Below are 16,538 nucleotides of genomic sequence, written 5' to 3' on the forward strand. Positions count from 1 at the left end.
CCTGTCTTCCCAGAGCGAGGGAGAGGGAGAGATGCGTTCGGAAGTCTTGTGTTTAGCAACAACAAAGCTACTTCCCAGAGTTTTCCGATGTGTGTTTGCGGTAGATCCCAGTGTGTGCCTTTGTTTGCGTGCGGACGGGCATGCTTGTGCGCGTGTACGTCTGTTGTGTATATCTGTGTGTGTCTCTCTGTTGGCAGGATTCGATGATGAGGATCACACGAGCTGTATCCTGAATTCCTCTAAGACAACTGAAGGCCAAACTGACTTCCTCTTAGATCTCACGGTCTCTCTATACACGCAACACATCATCACATACCGAGGGACAATGAAAATGTATGGCTTTCATATTTAATTCTAGTCTGAGAGTTCTGTCTGTTTGGTTGTGTTTTTCACATGTATTGCAGTGGATCACAGACTGCTAACTGCAGTAGGTTTCTGTATGCTGAATACTGTGGTGGTCGGTGCCATTTAAGATGAGGGAGGACAATACGTTTTTTTATGAGCATGGCCTTATTTCTATTACAGCATATTGGATGACTGTCATTCATATTCCATTCACCCAGCTCAATGTAACATCGATAGGTTTAGGCTACTACATGATAGTCACATTTTCACTACACCCATCATGAGGTTGCTACAACCTGGCCTATGAATGAACGTTTAAAATGTAGGTGCAGAGGACAAGAGAAATTTTCTAGCTGATCTAGGGTGTAATCATTAGTCCAACAGTTGCAAACGAGAGTTTCTATTGGACAAATTTAGGTTTATCCCCGTTTCATTCTGTTTGCTTCCGTAAAAAAAAAGAAGAAGGTTTTCAGCAGAATGAATATACCCCTGATCACACGCAAACACAGTTAACTTTCATAGCAGCCACATATAAAGAGCATGATCCTTTTGACCGTTGGATAATTCCTTTCCGCATTTACACACTATCCTCCTCTGACATTTTCCTTTTGTTTGTGGACTTCAGTGCATAACATATCAGCTGTCTGTGACCTGGCGAAAAAACCCATCCAAGCGAAACCTTCATATCATAACCACTAACCGCTACACACAACCTACATCGTTGTCACCATATTAGCAAACGTCAAGTCAACATAGCTACTAGAACTAACGCGTTAGTAAACCCGCTACAATCATGCAGTACAGTGTACAGTTAGCAAGCAGTAAAGCAGTTACATTGGCGGGTCCCGTGGCAATAAATCAATAAAACCAAAAGCTTACCTTGACTTGGAGTTCCAGCATTGGCTAGCCATAGCCAACTAGGTATCATAGCATCCCTCTCTGTTTGAGCCGGATGTTTGAATAGGCTAAACTAGCTAGCTGTTTTCGCTAGCTAAGTAAGTGAAAGGAAAAAAAATAGATAACTAGTTTTCGCGCTCTCTTCATTCTCCTTCATTTTTGAAGAAATGTATTCGTTTAAAAACGTTTCAACTGAATATATTTAGTATAGTTGTATCTATAAAGGATCACTTTTTGTAATGTTATTTTCATGAAATTCGCTGAGGAGAATGGTCCTCCCCTTCCTCCTCTGAGGAGCCTCCACTGGCTGAATAGGGTAGGGGTTCTCAAAGCTCTCCCCAGGGAACCCCAGAGGCTTCATCATTCTGTTGTAGCCCTGAACTAGCTTGCTTTATTCACCTGCTGTAGTCAATGGCTTAATGATTAGTTGACAATTGGAATCAGGTGTTGTGTGCTAGCTCTGGGACAGATCAACTACAGGGAGTGGATGGGGGTCCCGAGGAGAGTTTTGAAAACCAGTAGGCTGACTGAGTGCAGTAAAGTAAAGTAACTCCATCCTCTGCATTTCTCTGCTGTGCTGTTTGTTACTCACACGACCTCTCACCCTCTGTCAAAAGCCCTCTCATCTACCCTAACTCTCATTTTCCCTAACACACATCTCTCTCCCCTCTGTCTCTCTCTCTCCCATCCTCTCCTACCTCTTACCCTCTGTCCATTGTCAAAACACCTCTCATCTCATTACTTCTCTCTCTCTGCCTTCCCCCTCTCTCCTTCTCTTTCCCTCCCCTCCATCTCCTCTGTCGTTTCTCCGACACTCTGCAGTGATTTGCTCTCTGTTTTACCTGCTGACACCTGTCACCTGGGGATACGGGGCTTGTTGTCATGAGCTGCCAATGTGTGTGTGTGTGTGTGTGCGCTTGTGCACGTACTTGTGCGCGGGGTGTGTGTGTGTCACCCATGGTTACAAGCCTTAGTACACTGAGCCAACACGCTGCAGTGGCCGGTGTGAATTCATTTTTGATCCTATGACAAATGTCCTCACGCCAATATCCAAGCATAGAACATGTCACCAATACATGCCAATACAGACTGCTCTGCTATGGAGAGAAAGGGAGATGGACAGGGTATTTTACTTACAGTACGTTTCACAGCTACAGTGTGTGTGTGTGTGTGTGTGTGTGTGTGAGGGATGGAGATCTTCTCTTTATTACAACTCGGCTGTTAAAGGAAAAGAAAAAGAGGGATGGAAGACTTGAACTCTGGATGAATACTCTCCGGAACCTTCTGTGAACCAGTAGCTGAGGGTCGCAGTCAGGCGATGCACTCGTCCTCCTCCTCACACACAACACACACACACAACACACAACACACACACACACATCCTCCCCTCTCTGAGTTCTTTGAGGTTCTGAAGAAAGAGGGAGGGAGAGAATGAAAAAATACAGAGGAACAGGTTGAATAGAATATTCCCCTTCAGGGGGATTTCTCTCTCCAGGTCTTGTACAGGTTACCAACACATGATCACACACACCTACAGTCCAATAAAACATGGAGACAGTAGACAACAGCAAGTTGAAGGCCAGTGGAAGACCTATCAGTGGGTGTGTTATTGCTCATGAAAGACTGCTCTGTGCTACATAGCAGATCACAGTAAGCGACTGTAGACAGTTGAATGGAAAGGAGCAGTCAGTAAAAATGTCCCAGAGGTTGCTAGGACGGGTGTAGCTTTGATTCATGATACACTTCTGTCAAAATCGTAGCTGCAGAACGAGACAACAACTGCCATGCTGGAAGTGCAGTGTACAGCAGAGTAAGGGGCAGTTCATTTCAGGAAGTGCATTGAAACGCATGAATTGAACAGTGCCCAATGTTTTCTATGAGGATTTTTCAAAAAAATGATTTGGATTTGAACAAACGTAATGTATTAAGTTAATTCCAGCCCTGGTGCTGTGTGATGGCCAGCATGCCAGCGAGGTGTGGCAGAGAGTAACGGCATACAGTCTGTAGCACCCTCCTGTCACTGCTGTTAAAAGTAGTGGGGGTGAGGAGTGGGGGAGAGAGGTAAGGAAGGGGCCAGGAAAGAGACTCGACTCCCAGGAGCGTGCTCGGTGGAGATGGGAGGGAGGGTGGGAGGCTGTTTTACATACAAGCTGTTGATGAATCTAAGGAAAGAATCATAATTCCTTTCTTTCTCTCTCTTTCTGTGTCTCTAAGTCTCTCTCTCTCTCCCTCCAACTGTCTCCCCTCTCACCAGTGTTCTATGAGGTTTGTCTGACCTTTCCATGTGTTACTGGTGTCAGCGGTGGGATATGAGGGTCTGGTCAAAGCCATTGATCAGGCTGATCAGAGTATTGGCTAACTCTCACAGTGGCGTCAGGATCTATAGCAGGTCCCAGAGTCCAGCAGGAGGGATCTGGGATTGATTACTCCAGGCATCAGAGTGTGACGGACAAGAGCTCTAAATCCATGTGAGAGGGAGAGAGAGAGAGAGCGTTCTGTTTTTGTCTATAAAGGCAGATTAATAATGAGTGTCTTTACCGAGCGAACCGCATCCTTGGCATTCCCTAGCGCTTTTGAGTAGGGAGTATGTGTGTGTTTGCGTGGCATGAATGTGTGTGCCACGCTCTTTGTGTGTGTGTGTGTGTGTGTGTGTGTGTGTGTGTGTGTGTGTGTGTGTGTGTGTGTGTGTGTGTGTGTGTGTGTGTGTGTGTGTGTGTGTGTGTGTGTGTGTGTGTGTGTGTGTGTGTGTGTGTGTGTGTGTGTGTGTGTGTGTGTGTGTGTGTGTGTGTGTGTGTGTGTGTGTGTGTGTGTGTGTGTGTGTGTGTGTGTGTGTGTGTGAGTGATTTAATATTCCAGTAAAGTGGTCCCAGTGGAGAGACGGCTCTTTGTTCTTGGTAATGATCATGCCGGGGAACACTAATGTAGAGGAGGAGAGAGAACATCCCCCAACACACACCCTCCCCATTGCCACTTACCATGGCAACACACAGCACAATTCCATATGTGTGTGTGAGTTTTCTCATGTGGTTAATCTCATATCGATATGTGTTTTCTTGTCCAGTTTATCGTGCTGTTATTCTGGAAAATGCACCACCATCAAGCAGCTCAGGGAAGAGATCCTCCAGCTGTTAGCTCGGCTGCCAGAAGAGGATGACCTATTTTCTAACTGCACCGACCTTGCTGTGACCCTGGCAAACCAAATCTGTTGGAAAACGCCTCCTATAGTAGAGCTGTCGATGAGTCGGTTTAAACATCCTCGCTGGCACAGGGAAGAGAATCATTATCCCTGGCCCTCCTCCTGTGCCACCGAAGGGGTTCAGAGCATTTTGCCCTAGACGAGTACCTGGAGAAACTTTGCAACGACAGGAATGTCTCTTTTTGTTGACCACTTTGATCTGCTGTGGGAGCAACCAGTGTTTTTTAAAAGAGACAGGATTCACCCTAACCGCAGTGGCTCCGGGATTATTTCCAGCAATATCACAACCTGTTTTAGAGACTGACAGACAGGGTTTGGTAATGATTCAGTCCTCCCTGTCAGACTGACAGACAGGGTTTGGTAGTGATTCAGTCCTCCCTGTCAGACTGACAGACAGGGTTTGGTAATGATTCAGTCCTCCCTGTCAGACTGACAGACAGGGTTTGGTAGCGATTCAGTCCTCCCTGTCAGACTGACAGACAGGGTTTGGTAGTGATTCAGTCCTCCTTGTCAGACTGACAGACAGGGTCTGGTAGTGCTCCAGTTCTCCCTGTCAGAATAAGCAACAGATGACTTGGAAAGCATATCAACTCCTGTAGAAATGGCACTATGGTTATTATGAGTAGCCTAATTTATGTTCCTTTAACTCCACCTTCTAGTGAGTTTATACAAATGGCCATCTCCTACCATTTTGATAGATTGGAGACTGTCAGAAAATGTGGTTTCTAGTGTTCAAAATGTGGTTGTTATTCCGTTGGTTACCTTGAGGCAGATGCCCTAGGGGCAGAGTGGCCCGCACTCAATGAATAGGGCGCTTATAATGTCAGAGCAATCACTAGTAAAACCTTTCTTGTGGATGACCTCCTTACTGAGCGCAAAGTTGATTGCATGTTTCTCATTGAAACATGGCTGTCTTCAGACTGTTGTGTTGCTCTTATTGAAGCCTCGCCCCCGGACTACAGAAATGGGAAAAGGGGTGGGGGGACAGCCTCTATTTTTACTAATGCTCTCATCTGTAAGGACATTTTGTTTGTTGTCTTTTTTTGAGCATCATGCTATACTGTTTAAATGTCAGCCACTAGTGCTGGCTCTAACCCTGTATAGACCAACAAAGCACTGCTCCACTTTCTTTCCTGATTTCTCTGAATTATTGTTCTTGAGCTATGATAAAATTGTGTTGGGCGATTTTAATATTCATGTTGACAAAGACACTGACTCCAAGCCCATTGAAGTTATGAGTTTTTTGAGCTCTGTGGACATTAGCCAACATGTTACTGGACCCATCCATAACCACGGACATACTCTGGACCTGGTTATTACCAAGGGGCTTTCTACTGGGCCCATCCATAACCACGGACATACTCTGGACCTGGTTATTACCAAGGGGCTTTCTACTGGGCCCATCCATAACCACGGACATACTCTGGACCTGGTTATTACCAAGGGGCTTTCTACTGGGCCCACCCATAACCACGGACATACTCTGGACCTGGTTATTACCAAGGGGCTTTCTATTGAAGTCTCCTCTATTGTTGATGTTGCTTTATCGGATCACCACTGTGGATTCTTTACTACCTTTTTAACCATAGTACTGGCTAATACTGAACGCATTATTAAGAAACGCTATCTGACCTCTGAAGTTGCTACAGGTTTACTGAGTGTATGAACAATACTCCACCTATTCCGCCTTCCCTTTCTGATGATTTAGTTGATAACTTTAATATGAAAATCAAATCAAATGTATTTATATAGCCCTTCGTACATCAGCTGATATCTCAAAGTGCTGTACAGAAACCCAGCCTAAAACCCCAAACAGCAAACAATGCAGGTGTAGAAGCACGGTGGCTAGGAAAAACTCCCTAGAAAGGCCAAAACCTAGGAAGAAGCCTAGAGAGGAACCAGGCTATGAGGGGTGGCCAGTCCTCTTCTGGCTGTGCCGGGTGGAGATTATAACAGAACATGGCCAAGATGTTCAAATAATAATCACAGTAGTTGTCAAGGGTGCAGCAAGTCAGCACAGGAGGGGTCAGGAGACACTGTGGCCCCATCCGATGATACCCCTGGACAGGGCCAAACAGGAAGGATATAACCCCACCCACTTTGCCAAAGCACAGCCCCCACACCACTAGAGGGATATCTTCAACCACCAACTTATCATCCTGAGACAAGGCCGAGTATAGCCCACAAATATCTTCGCCACAGCACAACCCAAGGGGGGGCGCCAACCCAGACGGGAAGATCACATCAGTGACTCAACCCCCTCAAGTGACGCACCCCTCCTAGGGACGGCATGAAAGAGCACCAGTAAGCCAGTGACTCAGCCCCTGTAATAGCTTTATAGGCAGAGAATCCCAGTGGAAAGAGGGGAACCGGCCAGGCAGAGACAGCAAGGGCGGTTCGTTGCTCCAGAGCCTTTCCATTCACCTTCACACTCCTGGGCCAGACTACACTCAATCATATGACCCACTGAAGAGATGAGTCTTCAGTAAAGACTTAAAGGTTGAGACCGAGTCTGCGTCTCTCACATGGGTAGGCAGACCATTCCATAAAAATGGAGCTCTATAGGAGAAAGCCCTGCCTCCAGCTGTTTGCTTAGAAATTCTAGGGACAATTAGGATGCCTGTGTCTTGTGACCATAGGGTACGTGTAGGTATATACGGCAGGACCAAATCAGAGAGGTAGGTAGGAGCAAGCCTATGTAATGCTTTGTAGGATAGCAGTAAAACCTTGAAATCAGCCCTTGACTTAACAGGAAGCCGGTGTAGGGAGGCTAGCACTAGAGTAATATGATCACATTTTTTGGTTCTAGTCAGGATTCTAGCAGCCATATTTAGCACGAATTGAAGTTTATTTAGTGCTTTATCCGGGTAGCCGGAAAATAGAGCATTGCAGTAGTCTAACCTAGAGGTTAAAAAAAAAGCATGGATGAATTTTTATGCATCATTTTTGGACAGAACGTTTCTGATTTTTGCAATGTTACGTAGATGGAAAAAAGCTGTCCTTGAAACAGTCTTGATATGTTTGTCAAAAGAGAGATCAGGGTCCAGAGTAACGCCAAGGTCCTTCACAGTTGTATTTGAGACGACTGTACAACCATTAAGATTAATTGTCAACAGAAGATCTCTTTGTTTCTTGGGACCTAGAACAAGCATCTCTGTTTTGTCCGAGTTTAAAAGTAGAAAGTTTGCAGCCATCTACTTCCTTATGTCTGAAACACAGACTTCTAGCGAGGGCAATTTTGGGGCTTCACCATGTTTCATTGAAATGTACAGCTGTGTGTCATCCGCATAGCAGTGAAAGTTAACATTATGTTTTCGAATGACACCCCCAAGAGGTAAAATATATAGTGAAAACAATAGTGGTCCTAAAACGGAATCTTGAGGAACACTGAAATTTACAGTTGATTTGTCAGAGGACAAACCATTCACAGAGACAAACTGATATCTTTCCGACAGATAAGATCTAAACCAGCCAGAACTTGTCCGTGTAGACCAATTTGGGTTTCCATTCTATCCAAAAGAATGTGGTGATCGATGGTATCAAAAGCAGCACTAAGGTCTAGGAGCACGCGGACAGATGGTCTTATGCCATTAAAAGGTAATTTACCACCTTCACAAGTGCAGTCTCAGTGCTATGATGGGGTCTAAAACCAGACTGAAGCATTTCGTATACATTGTTTGTCTTCAGGAAGGCAGTGAGTTGCTGCGCAACAGCCTTTTCTAAAAATTTTGTGAGGAATGGAAGATTCGATATAGGCAGATAGTTTTTATATTTTCTGGGTCAAGGTTTGACTTTTTCAAGAGAGGCTTTATTACTGCCACTTTTAGTGAGTTTGGTACACATCCGGTGGATAGAGAGCCGTTTATTATGTTCAACATAGGAGGGCGAAGCACAGGAAGCAGCTCTTTCAGTAGTGTAGTTGGAATAGGGTCTAGTATGCAGCTTGAAGGTTTAGAGACCATGATTATTTTCATCATTGTGTCAAGAGATATAGTACTAAAACACTTGAGTGTCTCTCTTGATCCTAGGTCCTAGCAGAGTTGTGAAGACTCAGGACAACTGAGCTTTGAAGGAATATGCAGATTTAAAGAGGAGTCCATAATTTGCTTTCTAATAATCATGATCTTTTCCTCAAAGAAGTTCGTTAATTTATTACTGCTGAAGTGAAAGCCATCCTCACTTGGGGGATGCTGCTTTTTAGTTAGCTTTGCGACAGTATCAAAAAGACATTTCGGATTGTTCTTATTTTCCTCAATTAAGTTGAAAAATAGGATGATCGAGCAGCAGTAGGGGCTCTTCAATACTGCACGGTACTGTCTTTCCAAGCTAGTCGGAAGACTTCCAGTTTGGTGTGGGGCCATTTCCGTTCCAATGTTCACATACCAAGGAGCTAGTTTCGTATGAGAATATTTTTTAGTTTTTAGGGGTGCAACTGCATCTAGGGTATTGCGCAAGGTTAAATTGAGTTCCTCAGTTAGGTGGTTAACTGATTTTTGTCCTCTGATGTCCTTGGGTAGGCAGAGGGAGTCTGGAAGGGCATCAAGGAATCTTTGTGTTGTCTGTGAATTTATAGCACGACTTTTGATGCTCCTTGGTTGGGGTCCGAGCAGATTATTAGTTGCAATTGCAAACGTAATAAAATGGTGGTCCGATAGTCCAGGATTATGAGGAAAAACATTAAGATCCACAACATTTATTCCATGGGACAAAACTAGGTCCAGAGTATGACTGTGACAGTGAGTAGGTCCAGAGACTCCATAGAAAATGAAGGACAACCATTGATGCCATAGCTCCAGTAAAGTTTAATAAGGCCACATCCAAATGGAGAGCCCCTTGGATGAGTGTGGATACGAATCAATGAAGGAAAAATTGGGGAAAGGCAGAGCAGAAGTGGAGAAAGTCAAAGTTGCAGGTCTATTATGATCTTCTGAGCGAGCAACTTGGCATTTATAACAAGACAATTAGAAATGGCAGACAGGCTCATTTTTCTAGCTGGGTCACTAATAATCCAGAATAATTCCAGAGTGCTCTTCTCAACCATGGCTTGATAAATCCTACCCTTATCAGAGATAAGATAACAAACATTAGGCTGGGTATCAGTCAAGCAAGACCTGATGAGAAGTTTGATGATATGTACCCTAGCCTACCAGACAAATGCACGATAGATTTATTTTCCCTGGTTGACACAGACATGCTCAGGAAAGTGATAATACAATTTAAGCCTCTACCTATCCCCACCACCTTCTTTAAAAAATGTAATTCCATATCTGAAGTAGTGCAAGCTATTGTTAATCACTCCCTGTTAACAGGGACTTTCCCCACTGCACTAAAAAAAAAACGTTTTTGTGCCCAGCACAGAGACAGGCTTAGTTAAAGTGGTAAATGATCTTAGTGCCAACACAGATGCTGAACGGCTCTTTGTCCTTGTACTCTTGGATTTTAGTGCTGAATTCGACAATGTATAATGTCCTTCTGGACAGACTAGAGAGGTGGGCTGGCTAGGCCCAGTTCTATGTTGGTTTTGGATCTATTTAACCGGTTGAGAGTTTTTTTGTAACCCTTGGTGAACACAATTCAGAGAAAATGCATAACACATGGCGTTCCACAAGGTTCAATTTTGGATCCGGTATTGTATAGTGCATTGGGAAAATATTCAGACCCCTTGACTTTTTCCACATTTTGTTAAGTTATAGCCTCATTCTAAAATGGATTAAATAAATACAAATCTTCAGCAATCTACACACAATACCCCATAATGGCAAAGCAAAAACTGGTTTTTAGAAATATTTGCAAAGGTATTAAAAACTGAAATACCTTATTTACATAAGTATTCAGAGCCTTTGCTATGAGACTTGATATTGAGCTCAGGTTCATCCTGTTCCCATTGATCATCCTTGAGATGTTTCTAAAACTTAATTGGAGTCCACCAGTGGTATTCAATTGATTTCACATTATTTTGAAAGGCACACACCTGTCTATATATAAGGTCCCACAGTTGACAATGCATGTCAGAGCAAAAACCAATCCAATGAGATTGAAGGAATTGTCCGTAGAGCTCTGAGACAGAATTGTGTCAAGGCACAGATTTCTGAAGCATTTCAGGTCCCCAAGACCACAGTGGACTCCATCATTCTTAAAATAAAGAAGTTTGGAACCACCAAGACTCTTCCTAGAGCTGGCTACCCGGACAAACTGAGCAATCGGGGGAGAAGGACTTTGGTCAGGGAGGTGACCAAAGAACCTGATGGTCACCCGATGGTCACACACCATTTCTGCAGCACTCCACCAATCAGGCCTTTTATGATAGAATGGCCAGACGGAAGCCACTCCTCATTAAAAGGCACATGACAAAACCACTTGGAGTTTGCCAAAAGGCACCTAAAGACTCTCAGACCAGATTCCCTAGTCTGGTGAAACCAAGATTGAACTCTTTGGCCTGAATGCCAAGCGTCACGTCTGGAGGAAACCTGGCACCATCCCTACGGTGAAGCATGGTGGTGGCAGCATCATGCTGTGGGGATATTTTTCAGCGGCAGGGACTGGGAGACTAGTCAAAATTGAGGCAAAGATGAACGAAACAAAGTACAGAGAGAGCGTTGATGAAAACCTACTCCAAAGCGCTCAGGACCTGAGACTGGGCCGAAGGTTCACCTTCCAATAATACAATGACTCTAAGCACACAGCCACGACAACGCAGGAGTGGCTTCGGGACAAGTTTCTGAATATCCTTGAGTGGCCCAGCCAGAGAGCGGACTTGAACCCAATCGAACATCTCTGGAAAGACCTGAAAATAGCTATGCAGCAACGCTCCTCATCCAACCTGACAGAGCTTGAGAGGATCTGCAGAAAAGAATGGGAGAAACTCCCCAAATACAGGTGTGCCAAGCTTGTAGCGTCATAACCAAGAAGACTCGAGGCTGTAATCGCTGCCAAAAGGTGCTTCAACAAAGTACTGAGTAAAGGGTCTGAATACTTATGTAAATATAATATTTCTGTTGTTTTTTTATTAGCAACCATTTCTAAAAACCTGTTTTTGCTTTGTCATTATTGGTTTTGTGTGTAGATTGATGAGGGGAAAAAACTATGCAATACATTTTTTGAATAAGACTAACGTAGCAAAATGAGGAAAAAATCAAGGGGTCTGAAATCTTTGAGTGCACTGTTTATTGTCCGACGGCTCTGTGTTACCCCTTGGCAGCATTATCAGAAAGCACAGGATTAGATTTTCACTACTACGCAGACGATACACGACTTTGCATTTCTGTATCACCCAAGGATTTTAGCTCGATTGATAAATGATTAGACTGTATTAGTGATTTAAATACTTGGATGGCTCACAACTTCCTCCAGCTAAATCAAGACAAGACCAAGGTACTTATTGTTGGAGTCAAAGCATAGACAGAGAATCTGGCCGCACATTTTAATTCACAGGTAATAAAGATAAAACACCAGGTAATGCTCTCCTGTCTGGTCTACCAAAGAAAGCCATTGGTCAACTGCAAAACATACAGAATGCTGCAGCACGGGTACGGACCAAGACCAGACGGAGAGCATTACATTACATTACATCGGTCTTAAGGTCTCTGCAGTTTTATAATACATTTTATGATATTTCTATTGGTTTTTAAATCAATCCACGATTGTGCACCCCAATAGGTGTCAGACATGCTTTTAAGTTATGTACCCAGTAGGTTCCTCAGGTCCTCTGTCACTGATTAGACTTTTATGCCCCCCCCAAAAAAAAAATACACACACACACACTGCCTTAAGCAGTGTGGGCAACCCTGCCTGCATACAGTATTGACTGCAGTAGGTTTTACAAATGTAGACATGACACCATGGCTTTACCCTTAGGACATTTATGTTACTGATAAAGTCAGTCATCTAGCACACATGTTTGAATGCTGGGAGGAAATCAACCAAATCAACCAAATCAACCATACACTACTCTACATGCTGTATTAGTTACAATAGAGTGGTTGATCTGAATAGTGGAATTAGCTGAATGGATCTTGATGAGACCAATGGATGATTCCAGTTCTTTTGAAAAATCCCCTAAGAATGATCTACCACCACGTTCAGCCTTCATCTCTTACAAAGTAGTTTCACATGGAAGGTACTTTGTCTTTCTAGGGCATCTAAGACGTTGTTTTGTCTTTGATGTAGTTGTTTACATGTTTGTGGATTGTTTTAGTTGGCTTGCTGATGGTTCGTAAAATCAGACAGCTTTGGTTTGGGCTCGATGGAGTCTGACTTGCCTTATGATGGTCTGTCTATCTGTCTGTCTGTCTGTCTATCTATCTGTCTGTGTTTCTGTGCTCACTCTCTAATGCAGACCTCTTTTTTCTCTCGGTGTGCGTGTGTTATGTGTGTGTCTGCTCCACCTGAGCAAAATATACATGTCATTACTATTTAATTAAACCCATTTCTTCTGTCTCCCAAATGGCAAACATTCCCAAACATTTCTCCCACACAGGGGTGTGTTTCCCAAAGATTTCTCCACAGTGTGATCTCTCCCAGTCTCCCTCTGCCAGAGAGAGATTTGGTTCCAAGTTAAAGTTGAGAAAATGTGTGTGTGTGTGTGTGTGTGTAATATGAGAAACCACCCCAGCATTGACTTCTAATTGGAGATTTAATTGGATAGTTCTCTCCTTGAGTGCGTTATAGCCAAACAGTTTTTGTTGATAAATGCTTGAGGCAGAGAAAGTGTGTGTGTGTGCGTGCGTGAGCTTGTGTGTCTGAGCTCCTCTCAATAAGTCATTGAGGCGTGGTGAGTGCTCCACGGCACTCTGTGTGTTTTTGGCCTATTGAGCAGTACACCAATTACTGTGATATTAATGAACCCATGGCTGGACGTGATAAGAAATAATATGGCTCTGAAAAACCTACTTTAATGTTGACATTTAGTGTTCCACTGTCTGCCTCTCTTTATTTGTTGTCGTTCGGTTGGCACTCATCAGAAAGATGTCACTCAAATGATCTATAGTCCATTTGATTCTGGATGAACTTTCCTATAAATGTCAGACGGCTTCCATCTGTCCCGGTGACACATTGTGTAATTCAGGGGTGGCCAACCCTCCTCCAAGAGGGCTAGAGCAAAAACCTGCGGTGGTTTTCCAGGAGAAAGGTGGGCCACCGCTGTTGTAAAACCAGCACTTTCAACTGCAATCAAGTTGACGTGAATAAACCATGAGGAAGGGACTGTTTTGGAGTTGCCCAATTCTATGGCATCTGGTGTCGCTCTGCTCTCCTGTCTCAAGATGTCCATATAAACTACCGTTTGTCTGTTCACCATAAACAACAACATTGGTTGGTTTGGGTTCAATAGCCGTTCCCCATGCAAACCTGTTGTGTAGTGTTGCAAGTGTATTCTCTTACAGTGTGCATTCTCTGTGTGTATTCTCTGTGTGTATTCTCTGTGTGTCTGTGTTCTCTGTGTGTGTGTATTCTCTGTGTGTCTGTATTCTCTGTGTTTGTGTGTATTCTCTAAGAGTGTGTATTCTGTGTGTGTGTGTGTGTGTGTATTCTCTGTGTGTATTCTCTAGAGTGTGTGTATTCTCTAAGACTGTGTGTATACTCTGTGTGTGTCTATTCTCAAGTGGTGTGTGGGTGTTTTCTGTGTATTCTCTAAGACTGTGTGTATTCTCTAAGAGTGTGTGTATTATCTGTGTATTCTCTAAGAGTGTGTGTATTATCTGTGTATTCTCTAAGAGTGTGTGTATTATCTGTGTATTCTCTAAGAGTGTGTGTATTATCTGTGTATTCTCTAAGAGTGTGTGTATTCTCTGTGTATTCTCTAAGACTGTGTATTCTCTGTGTATGCTCTTAGTGTGTGTATTCTCTGAGAGTGTGTGTATTCTCTAAGAGTGTGTATTCTCTTAGTGTTTGTATTATCTGTGTGTGTTCTCTAAGAGTGTGTGTGTTCTCTAAGAGTGCGTGTGTGTTCTCTAAGAGTGGGTGTGTTCTCTAAGAGTGAGTGTATTCTCTGTGTGTGTGTGTGTGTGTTCTCTAACAGTGCGTTTACACTATACGAGCGGCACTCGCCTAGCCACACTAGCCCCGGCCTCATGTGGGTGCTAGCAAGCAAGCTAGGTAGTGCTATGTATCAACAGCCATTGTCAGCCAATCCAGTAGTGGTTGGAAGCTATTGGGAAAATGGTCACTCGAGTGGCGATATCGCAGAGGATTTGAATAAAATTCAGTTTTCCCCAACTTTAGTCCCGCTCTGTTTAGCTCCCTTGCCCATGCTCGCATCACTCAACAGTCCCCCGCCCACTTCTCTTCTCTTGCTTTCCTGCCATTGGAAGTGAATGGCTTCCGTTGTTTCACAGCGCGATATCGCTTCCTAGTGTAAACAACCCGTACGAGTGTGTATCCTTTCTGTAAGTGAGTTTGTATTATCCGTGGGAGTGTAGATTCTTCATAATTCAACCAGAGGCATAAGGCTCTGCTCTCTGACCTATTTGGACAGGGCTCTCTCTCTCTCTCTCTCTCTCTCTCTCTCTCTCTCTCTCTCTCTCTCTCTCTCTCTGTCTCTCTCTCTCTCTCTCTCTCTCTCTCTCTCACACTCACTCACTCACTCACTCACAGTTGGGGTACAGTTTTAATCAGCCCCCTGATTAGCTATCCCAAATGTCGATAGATATTATCATGTCTCATACCTTCAAGGGGAATACTGGTATAGTCTCTCCCTCCCTCCCTCTCTCTCTCTCTCTCCCTCCCTCACACTCTCTCCCTCACTCTCTCTGTCTGACATGATCTCCCGGCTCTATGATAAGAGTGTAAAGTCGAGCGAAGTAAATGTTTATTTCCAGAGATAAACCAATGGTCATATTTACCCAGATAGTGTACCAGTTAGTGCACGACATTTGGTTTATTTTGATGCCAGAAAACACTTTTGTGTTCTCTCCATTTGACCAACCTCCTCCTCTATCTGCACCCCTCTCTCTTTCTCGTTTACCACTGGAAGAAAAATGATTCCTTAACAGAAGAACAGTGGAGTGGAAACGAAGCGCTACTCTCTCCTGTCTGTCTAGTATAACTGTCTTTGATCACTGTGATACAGACCTGGGTTCAAATAGTATTTGTGTTCCTCCAAATACTTGAGAGCCACACTTACGTCAGCTTGTCTTGCGAAGTGGAACTAATGGAACCGTCCCAGAACTGCAAAACCTGCCCACCTGACACTCCAGTCAGGCGTGTTCGAATGCTCAGATTTTGCTGATATGAAAGTTGCTGTCTTGTTCAAACTGGCTGTACTCCCACCCCACTAATCACCCCCCCCCCTCTCTCCCCAGGCAGTACTACCCAGACCCCCACCCTGCCCACGCCATCCAGCTGATGAGAGTCGCCAAGCTCCAGCACTTTCTGGTTCACCTGGGGGACGCACAGCACACACTGAGACTGGTGAGCTGGGCGGTGAACCATTGTTATGGCTGCCCTATCCCCGTCTCCCCTCATCTATCTCAGGGCTCGGTTCAGGGGGTTGCAACGTTACAGAACATTTAGGTCCCTCAAACTCCAATCTAGACTGCTGTCTTTCTTCCTGTCTAATCAGGGACTGATTTAGACATAGGACATCAGGTGGGTGCATTTAATTACCAGGTGGAAGTGAAAAACAGCCGTACTCCGGGCCTTGTAGGGTCAGATTGGAATAGATAGACTTTGTACAACAGATACAGTACGAGTTTCAGCCTGGTAGCATGTAGAGAGTCATGTCAGCTGTAGTCAACACATTTGTACGTGTAAGGTAATGAACACACCACATCACTGAATACACCCCTGCTCTCGCCTGTCTCCCCTGCAGGCCTATGACATCATGAAGGTTACTCACGGCAACCAGCACCCCCTGACCTCTGACCTCATCAGGAAGTTGGAGGAGTGTCGGGCGGAGTTGGACCGTGCCTAGCAACCTGCCCTAGCCACCCGAGGGGATTCGAGAAGCCCATGGCTGTTCGGAAAGTAGCACCTGTTTTTAGTGTAATGACGGTGAAGTGTTGTTTGGTTGATATTGCATCATTTCTAGAGCTTCATTTTAGTTTTCATTTTGTTCCCTGTCATTCCTCATAACCCATTAAACACACTGAAACAACCTCTTTAA

General features: G+C 44.2%; 1 protein-coding gene across 1 annotated transcript in view; it reads left to right on the forward strand.

Moving 5' to 3' along the window:
- The window catches only part of smyd3 (SET and MYND domain containing 3), a 205,245-nt gene extending 188,707 nt beyond the window's left edge, over positions 1-16,538 (forward strand). The window contains exons 11-12 of the mRNA XM_042325504.1: positions 15,736-15,844; positions 16,245-16,538. Of these exons, the coding sequence (XP_042181438.1) occupies positions 15,736-15,844; positions 16,245-16,346 (211 nt within the window). The 3' untranslated portion in view covers positions 16,347-16,538. The remainder of the gene's footprint in view (positions 1-15,735; positions 15,845-16,244) is intronic.

Source organism: Oncorhynchus tshawytscha, linkage group LG08 (assembly GCF_018296145.1).
Source record: "Oncorhynchus tshawytscha isolate Ot180627B linkage group LG08, Otsh_v2.0, whole genome shotgun sequence".
In the NCBI taxonomy this organism is placed as follows: Eukaryota; Metazoa; Chordata; class Actinopteri; order Salmoniformes; family Salmonidae; genus Oncorhynchus; species Oncorhynchus tshawytscha.